Source organism: Chelonoidis abingdonii, chromosome 2, assembly GCF_003597395.2.
Source record: "Chelonoidis abingdonii isolate Lonesome George chromosome 2, CheloAbing_2.0, whole genome shotgun sequence".
NCBI lineage: Eukaryota > Metazoa > Chordata > Testudines > Testudinidae > Chelonoidis > Chelonoidis abingdonii.
In genome coordinates, this window is record NC_133770.1 from 150,150,653 (window position 1) to 150,161,666 (window position 11,014).

The 11,014-nt window shown below is 56.4% G+C and overlaps 1 protein-coding gene across 1 annotated transcript; it reads right to left on the reverse strand.

Annotated features, from left to right (window-relative positions):
• Window positions 1-6,084: 6,084 nt before the first annotated feature.
• Window positions 6,085-10,777, reverse strand: LOC116821383 (melanin-concentrating hormone receptor 1-like). The gene is made up of 3 exons (XM_032774515.1): window positions 10,242-10,777; window positions 8,996-9,538; window positions 6,085-6,292 (listed from the first exon to the last, which is right to left on the reverse strand). The coding sequence occupies exons 1-3, from the start codon at window positions 10,775-10,777 to the stop codon at window positions 6,085-6,087; spliced, it is 1,287 nt and encodes a 428-aa protein (XP_032630406.1).
• Between the last annotated feature and the right edge of the window lie 237 nt (window positions 10,778-11,014).

The following is an 11,014-nucleotide window of genomic DNA, read 5'->3' on the forward strand; positions in this document are numbered from 1 at the left end:
CCCCCGCTGACCCCCCCCCCACTCCCTGCAGCGCAGCGCGCCTGTCACCCGGGGCAGCCCTGCACCGGCCAGGAGAGATCCGTGGGGGCTGGGGGACACCAGCTTCAGCCCCGCCCCCCGCATACCTTCCCCAAGACACGCGTCGGTCTCACCTCCTCCCCGCCAGGCACTGGCGTCGGGTCCATGCGAGGGCCTGGGTAGAGGGAAGGGAAGTGTCTGTGGCGCTGTTTTAAAGTGAAATGCAGTCAAGGGCGCTTCTCGCCCGTGGCCTTAATTATGGCCCTGGAGATTCTGCTCAGCGCGCACTCCCCATATGCACCCTAGGGGTAAATGCAGGTCAAGGGGGAAGTGCCGCCTCCTCATTTGGGTAGAACGTGGCAGGGACTGGGAGCCAGGACTCCTGGGTTCTCACCCCAGCTCTGGGTGGGAGTGGGGTCTAGTGGTTAGAGCAAGGGGGCTGGGAGCCAGAACTCTCCCTGCTCTGGGAGGGGATTGGAGTCTGGTGGGTTAGAGCAGGGGAAGCTGGGAGCCAGGACTTCTGGGTTATATACTCAGCCCTCTCTAGTACTTTTTCTGTGCCTCAGTTTCCCCATCTCTAACATGGAAGCTGATTCTGCCCTATGTCCAGGGGTGGGGTGGACAAGCCCTGCTGGCAGAAGCGACAGGGGAGGGGGCTGGGACTCTAGCTTGGGAATTGCCTGCCATCTCTTTAGATAGGGAAGCTTGGGCTCCAAGCAGCTGGGCCTGCAATGGATGTCTGTGTGGAGATCCTGGCACAGCTGGGGTCATTGGCTTCCAGTGCTGCCAGCAGGCGATTGGAGCAGGACCAGCCCATCTGGTGGGGATTGCGGGGAGGCTCAGTAGAGTCATTGGTTCTGCAAAGAGGAGTAAGAAACAGGTTGCTGCACTGTGAGTGGAGAGCGCCACCTACACCCAATATACCACTAGGGGGCGCCGGACTGCAGGGAGCAGGATGGGTCTGGCTGGGCTGGCCTCAGGGCGGCGCTAGGGGGCGCTGTGCTGCAGGGAGTGGGGCAGGGACTCAGCAGATGGCGCTCTCCCCTCGCAGGCAGGGCTGGCCCAAAGACAACACCTGGTGGAGCTGGGTTGAGACTGGAACTGGGAAAGGCTCTAGATCCCCTTCGCTGCCCCCCTGGACCAGCCCAAGCACCATCTAGCTCCACATGCACCCATCCCCCAACCCATCCCTTCCCTCGCTCACCCATGCTCCCCTCCTGCCCAAGTCAGTCCTGCCAGAAATCTTTGGGGTTTCTCCTTCCCCAGCCCTGCTCCCCCATCTTCTGCGGCACTGTAACTATAACAATCCAGACCAGTGCGGGGCGGGGAGGGGTGAGGGTGGATCTTGCTGAAGCAGGGGGCTGGGAAGGGCTCAGCACAGAAGTTAAACATTGACAGCTGGGAAAGGTCAGGTCCCTGTGGGCGCAGATGCCAGCACCACCTTTCCAAGCCAATCTCCCTGGTAGCCACGCCCGCATGCACCTGGCCTCTGCCAGCCGCCAACGTTTAACTTCTGCGCAGGCCCCTTCCCAGCCCCCCACCTCCTCGGGGTGTGGAGGGGATGTGCCAGACCACGGGGGGCTTGGGCAAAGACATGAATCCCCCACATGTTGGCTTACACTGAACATTGGGGTCAGTGCCAATGTCTGCTGGTGCCCCTCACTCCTGACTCTCAACCCCTACTAGCCCAGCCCTGGGGTTCCTCTAGCTCTGCTGGTGCCCCTCACGCCCGACCCGAAGCTCCCTGCTAGCCCAGCCCTGCCCCCTGCCCCCTGCCCCCAGTTCTGCTGGTGCTTCTCACTCCCAACCCGCAACCCCCTGCTAGCCCAGCCCTGGGCTCCCCGCAAGCTCTGCTGGTGCCCCTCACTCCCAACCCGCAGCCCCCTCCCAGGCAGCCCATGGCTCCTCCCCCACAGCTCTACTGGTGCCCTTCACTCCCGTCCTGCAGCCCCTGCTAGCCCAGCCCTGGGATCCCCGAATGGCTCTGTCTGTCCCCCACAGTTCAGCTCAGGATCGGCTGGGACCTGTGGGGGTGGCTGGAACCAGCTGGCTCGCAGGAGGGGGATCTGTCTGCAGGGCTGTTTGGGGGGACCTGAGGCATGAAGGGGCAAATCCCCATACAGGTCAATGGCCCCTGTGACATGAAATGCACCAAGGCAAATTCAACGGGAGCATGAATTTAAAGGGACAGCACCAGGATTCTCCTCCGCTTCCCCCATTGGCTGGCCAAGGCAGGGGAAAGGGCAGTTCAGGCCCTGATTTGTTAATTGCCCAGCGATGACAGCACACAAATGGGTTTTATAGTGTATAATACCCAGCCCAGGTCAACACCAGCCTGGTCAGTTTCCATTTGGCTTCTCGTCAGTTTCACTTTGTAGCTCTCATGCTCCAGCCCCTGCTGTGATGTTTGGGTTGCAATCAGAGCAAGGGCTATTTGGGTCAATCAGGATATTTTAAATTCCAATCTGTTTCTGCTGAACCTAAATTTGGGGGCTAAGTATGACCATTTGCTCAGGCTATGTGTGCACAGGGAGACCAGGTGGATGTGCACTGGCATGGTACATGGAGGAGGGCATACCCATGTGAGTATCGGTGCAGGTGTTTGGATGTGAAGTGTCTATGCACAGTGGGGGAATTATGTATGCGGGGAGGGGTATGTGGAGTATGCCCAAGTGCGGGTGCTGTGTGCGCGTGTGGTGTGCAGTGGCTGAGTGTTGCATGCTACAGGTATAAGAATATAAGAATGGCCATACTGGATCAGACCAAAGGTCCATCAAGCCCAGTATCCTGTCCTCTGACAGTGGCCAATGCCAGGTGCCCCAGAGGGAATGAACAGAACAGGTAATCATCAAGTGATCCATGCCCTGTCACCCAATCCCCGCTTCTAGCAAACAGAGGCTAGAGACACTAGTCCAGCCCATCCTGGCTAATAGCCATTGATGAACCTATCTTCCATGAATCTATCTAGCTCCCTTTTGAACCCAGTTATAGTATCGGCCTTCACAACACCCTCTGGCAAGGAGTTCCAGAGGTTGACAGTGCGTTGCATGAAAAAATACTTTCTTATGTTTGTTTTAAACCTGCTACCTATGAATTTCATTTGGTGGCCCCTTGTTCTTGTATTATGAGAAGGAATAAATAACACTTTCTTATGTAACCCTTCTGCCCCTCTGAGTTGGCAGCAACAAGGGCCGGGTGCAGTATCCAGGGGTTCCGTTTCAGTAACACAATGCATAACCAGCTCAAGCCCCCACCCAGTGACCTGGGACACTTGCATACCACACCCCCCTGGGCGCCTCTGGGAGGCAATAACTTCCCCTCTCGCAAGCACGGAGTCTGAGTGTAGCAAAATCTTTTAATAAAGGAAGGAATCAATGCGGCATCCCTTGGAGAAACACCACAAACAGGATTATATACAAACCATAACAAAAAAACCACCTTCGAGTATGTTGGCAATGTCCTTTTCCCCTTAGGCTCTTAAGTCCAATCACCCCAAGTCCAACAACCCAAAAAAGTCTCTGGTCAGTGCCACCCCAGAACAAGAGTTTATCTGTAAGGTTTTATCCCCCAGCCTGGGGGAATGGGGGAAGAGGGGGAAGTCCACACAGGTGTTAAGGGGCACCTTACATGGGCCAGGCCAACTGCTCCGCCTCTCCATGAAGTTCTGCTGCAGCCTTCACAACAACCACTCCACCACACCAGCTGTGCCTGCTCCTCCAGCCACCCCTGCAAACCACTTCACTCGCTCACTGTTCTATGGGCTGCTCCAAAGATGCTGCAACTGCTCCACTCTGCCGCCACTTTAACAATAGGCTTCAGCTCTTAGTAAGGAGCCCTAGTGCACTATTGGTCCAATATAAATTCAGCTCAATAGTCTCTAGATGGATTTCCTAATGAAATCAAAATTAGTTCTACTCTTTAACAGTGAAGAGGAATGTGCAATGGGTATTCCAGACCCTCAAAAAGAGGCACTCACAACTAGCTGCTCTATCTCTCTCAGGGTTTGGACCATGTCCCATGTTTAGCAAGCCCAACTGAGGTTGAGTCATTTCTGTCACAAAGCGTCCCAGCTCCCTATCACACATCAGGTGACAAACTTTGTTTTTTCCTCCGCCACCAAACAAGAAATGGGGATCCAGAGCTGTTAAATAACCATCCCAAGCACTGTGGGGTATGCTAGTTGGGGTGGATGCCAATGCAAATTCTAAAAATTCTTTCCACACTCTCTACAATTCACCACCAGATGTCAGGGTACGCTCATCCTGAATCTGCTTACACTTATTTACTTTCTCCCATCACTCATGATTTTAAGACCTCTATCATTTCCCCTTAGTCACCTCTTTTCCAAGCTGAAAAGTCCCAGTCTTTATTAATCTCTCTTCATACGGAAGCTGTTCTATACCCCTGATCATTTTGTTGCCTTTTCTGAACCTTCTCCAATTCCAAGATATCTTTTTTGAGGTGGGGTGACCCATCTGCACACAGTATTCAAAGTGTGGGCATATTTTGACTGCGCTGCACACTGAGTGATGAGTTCAGAGAACTCTCCACAATGACTCCAAGATCCCTCTCTGAGGGTAACAGCTAATTTAGACCCAATCATTGTATAGGTATAGTTAACGATTATGTTTTCCAATGTGCATTACTTTGCATTATCAACATTAATTCATCTACCATTTGTTGCCTAGTCAACCAGTTTTGTGAGTCCTTTTGTACCTCATTGCAGTCTGCCTGGGACATAACTATCTTGAGTAGTTTTGAATCATCTGCAAATTTTGCCACCTCACTGTTTACCCCTTTTTCCAGATCATTTATGAATATATTAAATAGAACTGGGCCCAGTACAGATCCCTGGGGGACACCATGATTCACCTCCCTCCATTCTGGAAACTGATCATTTATTCCTATCCTTTGTTTCCTGTCTTTTAACCAGTTACCAACCCATGAGAGGACCTTCCCTCTTATCCCATGACAGCTACTTTGCATAAGAGCCTTTGGTGAGGAACCTTGTCAAAGGCTTTCTGAAAATCTAAATACCTTATGTCCACTGGATCTCCTTTGGCCGCATGCTTGTTGTCCCCCTCAAAGAATTCTAGTAGATTGATGAGGCATGATTTCCCTTTACAAAAACCATGTTGACTATCTCCCAACAAATTATGTTCATCTATGTGTCTGAACATTTTGTTCTTTACGATGGTTTCAACCAGTTTGCCCGGTACTGAAGTGAGGATTACTGGTCTATAGTTGCCAGGGTCACCTCTGGAGCCCTTTTTAAAAATTGGCATCACATTAGCTATCCTTCAGTCATTTGGTACAGAAGCTGATTTAAATGATAGGTTACAGACTACAGTTAGTAGTCCTGCAATTTCACATTTGAGTTCCTTCAGAACTCTTGGGTGAATACCATCAGATCCTGGATTTATTACTGTTTAGTTTATCAATTTTTTCCAAAACCTCCTCTAATGACACCTCAATTTCCTCACTAGAATTTAACTTCCACTTTTTAAAGGATGCCTTTTTGCCTCTCACTGCTTCTTTTACTTTGTTGTTTAACCACTGTGGCAATTTTTTGATTCTCTTATTATGTTTTTTAAATTGGGGTATACATTTAAGTTGTCACCCATCCCGGTGGGGTGGAGGAGAGGGTGACAGACAGGCTCCACCCCAGTGCATTCTTTTTGCTTTATTAAAGTCTCTTCTGTCACTGCCATTTCCTGCCCAGACTCCCTGATTCATAGATCTGCCAACTGTAAGGCCAGGAGGTACCATTGCAACCATGCAGTCTGACCTCTTGCATAACCCGGGCCAGAGAACCTCACCCAGCAATTCCCGCATCAAGTCCATATCTGGTGGTTGAGCTAGACTGGCTCTTCCAGGGTGGTGGGAATCTGCACTGTCCTATGTGGAGGTGAAAAGTCCCATCTGAGCTGCGGCTGAGGCTCCTGGCATGTTGCCTTGGCCTGGCATCACCAAAGTTCTGTCCCCACGCCTGCCAAGTCATGCTGCAGCAGTGGGGGCCATCCGTGGGCTCCAACTGAAGTCAGTGCTCTGATAGCATGGAAGCTTCTAGATGGCACTTTGCTCCTCCTGCCCATTGATGGTGACACTGGCCTCAGTCATGGAACATGGCAGCTGCTCGGTGCCGAAGGGGTGCCGGCAGCGCTGGGCCGTGGCGTTGCCCACTTGTGGGCTGTAGATGGTGGAGGTGAGCTCCTGGCTGGGCAGGGCAGTGCCTGCATGCAACGCCCTCCACCTGGCGATGAATCTGCAGTACCTGCGGAGAGGGGGACACAGTCACTCTCACATGGGCAGCCAGGGTGCAAGAGGGCCAGGCCAGAAACTAAGGATCTCCCTAGAGCCCAGCCCCAGCAACTAACGCCACTAAGAGCATCTCACTGGCAGAGGGTGTGCCAATACCCAAGCTGCCTGTATGGCATAGGCACGGCTTGGCATCAGGGCTCAGGCAACACAGCAGGAAGATGAGTGTCCAAGAATGGGGTGGCAACAGTGCATGGGCAGAGAATGCGTCTGGTTGGGAGGGGAAGGATCTCACCAGCCTAGGGGCAGGGGAAGGTCAGAATATTTTGCTTGACACAAGAAGCGGTGCTGCCCCTTGCACCGAAGGTTCCTGCTCCTGGCCCTTTGTGGCACGAATGGGCCCATGGGGATATGGGGGGAGTTAACAGCCGTTCCTACTCTACCTGGCCCTGGCAAGCAAGTTTTCTATGCAGGAGGGGGCTGTTATGCAGGGTACCAACAACAGAGAGAAGCACAGCAGGCAGCAGACCCTGGCATAAGGGACCCCAATTGCCTGGTGAGAAGGGGCTGGGAGCTATAGTGGGACGTGCAGTCCTGGCTGAACTCCGCCCAGGAGCTGGGTTCACCCCCAGTCCCGACATTTGCTCCAGCCGGACATGTGGGGCTCATGAAATGGGAGCGCATGGACCAGCAGGGCTCTGTGGGAGGAAACCCAAATCCCCATTACCCCAATCCCTCAGGCAGGGGCGGCTCTAGACATTTCGCTGCCCCAAGGACGGCGGCATGCCACGGGGGGTGCTCTGCCGGTCGCCGGTCCCGCGGCTCCGGTGGACCTCCCACGGGACCAGCGGACCCTCTGCAGACATGCCACCAAAGGCTGCCTACCTGCCGCCCTCCCGGTGACCGGCAGAGCGCCCCCCACGGCATGCTGCCCCAAGCAGGCACTTGGCATGCTGGGGCCTGTAGCCACCCCTGCCCTCAGGTACCACGAGGGCAGAGTGATCCCCTGGGCTCAGGTCCCTGTCCAGACCCTGAGCTCTGGCTGCTGGCTCTGCTGAGATGTGGCAGCTAGCAGGAGCTGCCCAGGTGCAGCCTCATGTGCCAGGTGTGAAAGGACAGAGCAGGCTGGCACTAGACGTGCCTGGGGAGCAGAGAAAGCAGGGGAGAGTGGGGTTACTATGCAGCTAGTGCCACATACACCCGCTTTGCAAACCCGCCCACAGTGGAGTCCTGCCCCAGCCAGGGTGCAGGCAGGGAAGGGACAGACTGTGGGGGAGATGGCAGAAGCAGGTGAACTGTGACCCCCCCGCCAATGGCTGGGCATGGGAGTGCAGGCCAAGAAAGGCACTGGGGAGACACTAAGCTGGAGGTACTGGTGGCTTGGGCCAGGAGAGGCAGCAAGTGTGTGGGGGTGTCATTCCAGGGATGGTGGAGTGGTGGAGCTGGGCACTAACTGTAGGGAAAGGGGGATTTGGGGCAGAAGGGAGGGGTGGATGGAGGAGCAGAGAGGAGGACTCTGATGGGGGAAGGACTGGGCAGAGGAGTCAGAGTCAATGGGGGAGCAGAACCCACACGGGCTGGGGAGTTTGGGGGCAGGTCAGCAAGGGGACGGGACAGATCTCAGGGTCTTCCATAGGCTGCTGACATAGGGGAGGGCAAAAGGAGGCCTGGGATCAGAGGTCAGGGGCAGCTCCCAGACAAGGGCAATTCTCCAGACTTGGGGGATTGGAGTGAAACTTCAAAAGCCCTGCGTGAGGGATGGACCTGACCCTCCCGGGCTCACTGCCCAGCCCTGGAACAAGGCCTGACCTCCGCGCTCATTGCCCCACACCGGGAGTGGGGCCCGATCCTGGGCTCACTCACCAGGATACACTCACACCCAGGGCTGACGAGGGGGGGGAAGCTGGTACAAATTACCGGGGCCTGGTGGTCCGGAAGGGGGCCCAGGGCCCAGCTTCCCCCCGTCGGCCCTGTTTAGCCGGTCTGCCCAAAAAAACTTTTTCACCGGGGCCCAAACCCACTCTCGGTGTCCCTGCTCACACCTGGAGTGGGAGCTGGGCTTTGGCCAGATGTGAAGACTAGAACAGGAGGTGCCGGGCAGCAGGGGTGCATACTAAGGAACTGCCTGGCTTTTGATCATCCCCAGCAAAGATCCAGGAATCACAGCAGCTTCCTGAGGAGAGTGAATACAGGCTGTCCCCCCAGGAATCTGGATTGCAGGGATGCAGGTTCTGTGCCTGACTTGGCCAGTAACACAGGGCTGGGCTCACCCCATCCCCAGAGCACCTTCAAGGCCAGGCACAGGACACAGAGCCCTATCTCTGCACTAGGGTGGGGCAAAGCTGGATTGGGGGAGTTGCCCAGGAAGGTGGGCTGGAGACAGGGGTTAAATCATAGAATATCAGGGTTGGAAGGGACCTCAGGAAGTCATTTAGTCCAACACTCTGCTCAAAACAGGGCCAATCCCTAGCCAGATTTTTGCCCCAGATCCCTAACTGGCCCCCTCAAGGACTGAACTCACAACTGTGGGTTTAGCAGCCAATAGTCAAACCACTGAGCTATCCCTCCCCCAGGACAAGTAGGTGGGGAGAGACATCAATTCCTGCCCCAGCCTGTAGGGAAGCCTGACAGAACCATGAGCACACTTGCGGCATCATCTCCCCCACACCCTGGTCCCCTGATTAAGCCCTGTCTCCAGCAGCCCATGCCCCGCCCGCACCTAGAGTGGGCCATCCGCTCACGGAAGAACTCGGTGCAGAAGAGGACGAGGACGGGGCTGACGCAGCTATGGGCATAGCTGAGGCAGATGGTGAGCTGGTTCAGGTAGAAGGAGGCAGCGGAAGGGGTGGCCGTCAGGTTGACCAGCTGCACCACGTGGAAGGGTGTCCAGCAGATGAAGAAGGCAGTGATGATGGTGAGCGCCATGCGGGTGACTCGCCGGCTGCGGGCCGAGCAGCGTCGCTGCGCCCGGTGCATGGCCCGGAACAGGTGGTGCAGGGTAAGGGAGTACAGCACCGTGATCACCAACAACGGCAGGAGGAAGGCCGCCAGTGACTGGTAGAGCGTGTACCAGTACAGGCTACTGGGGCCTGGCAGATCCATGAGGCACAGCTCCGTCTGGTTGTCCCGCTGCACCCGGGCGTACAGCATGGCTGGCGTGGCCATCACCAGGCTGCTGGCCCACACGCCAGCATTGATCAGGGTCGTGCAGCGCAGCGTCCGCTTCTGGCCCACTGTGGACGAGTACACCACTGCCACATACCTGGGGAGAGAGTGGCCATCGGGAGGGGCACGGGGCAGGATGGGGGGGTGAGGCAGGGAGATCAAGGGGTGACGATGGGGCTGGGGATGAGACAGCTGTTGAGCCCCTTGTTTCAAAGAGGGGACAGAGTTCCCAGCTTGGAGAGGCCAAGAAACAATGACCCAAGTGCTGATGCAGGGGGTCCCTACCCACAGGCCCTGAGCAGGGGGTGCAGACCCCCTACACCAGCTCAACACTCTCTGAGAGGGCTGGGCAGGGGGGTTTGCTGGGGCTCAACTTCACTCCTTTCTGCCCTGCCACACCGCCACCTCCACTGAAGCCCTGCAGCCCCCATCCTCGTTTCAACCTTGCCCCGCCCCTAGCTCCACTTGTGCCCTGTGGTGCCCCCTCCCATTCCAGCCCTGCCACCCCCTAGCTCTTTCTCTATCCTGAAGCTCTCCCACTCTTCTAGCCCTGTTCGCCCCACCTCCAGTATTCCAGCTCTGCAGCCATTCGGGCCCTGTCTGAGTTCAGCCTTTGGGGGCTTGTCCACCCCTAGGGTTGATCCAACCCCACAGGCTACAGCCTGTGCCATGGCTGCCAACACCGCAGCTGTGAGAGCAAGACTAGCTGCCCAGAAGTAAAGTGACCATATTTTCCCAAAGGGAAAATAGGACACCCCATGAGGCCAGGGCTGTGCTGCAGAGCGTGCCCTGGTGGGTACCTGTCCACGCAGAGCACAGTGACGATGGCCACGCTGGTGAACTGGTTGTTGAGGTCGAGGGTGGTGACAGCACGGCACAGAAAGTCCCCAAATATCCAGCCATGCTCCTGGACAAGCTGGTGGATGATGAAGGGCATCCCCACCAGGAAGAGCAGGTCAGCCACGGCCAGGTTCAGGATGTAGACGTCTGACACCACCTTGTGCTTGCAGCTCAGCACGATGGAGATCACCAGCCCGTTGGCCAGGATGCCGCAGCCACAGATGAGGGCGTACACCACAGGCAGCACCAGTGACAGGACCGGCCCCAGAAGGCTACCCCAAGCTGCAGGCCCCTCAGTGTCCAGGGGTAGGGAGCCCAGCGGCTCCAGCTCGCACGGCATCAGGGAGAGGTTGGGAGGCTCGGCATGCAGAGCGCCAGAGAAGATGTTCAGGCCCACGGTGAAGTCACAGCTCCTGTCCAGCAGAGCAACCATACCTGGCCCCAGGTGCGAGGCGTTGGGATGTAGCTCCTGAGGCTGCCCCAAGTACTGTGCCATGACCACGGCTGGGGCCGGGGGCACCCAGTCTGGGTCAGAGGCTGTTCAGGGATGGACCCAGAATGCAACAGCCCCCTTTTCCTGCCAGCACTGGGGGCCGCGCTGCTGGACCAGCAGGGGACCCTTGGGAATGGGGGTGGCCCCTAGACGGGGACCCCTCAGCTAGCATCCCCACGAGGGCTCCCCGGCTAGCTGCTGCCCGCTCCCCAGGCGGGGGCGTGGCGTCCCGTCACCTCC

Coding starts and splice junctions, on each gene's coding strand:
- LOC116821383 (XM_032774515.1), bottom strand. CDS start 10,777: ATGGCACAGTACTTGGGGCAGCCTCAGGAGCTACATCCCAACGCCTCG. Junction 9,539..10,241: donor ACTGTGCTCTGCGTGGACAG/GTACCCACCAGG, acceptor CTCTCTCCCCAG/GTATGTGGCAGTGGTGTACT. Junction 6,293..8,995: donor GAGCGGATGGCCCACTCTAG/GTGCGGGCGGGG, acceptor CCCTCTCCGCAG/GTACTGCAGATTCATCGCCA.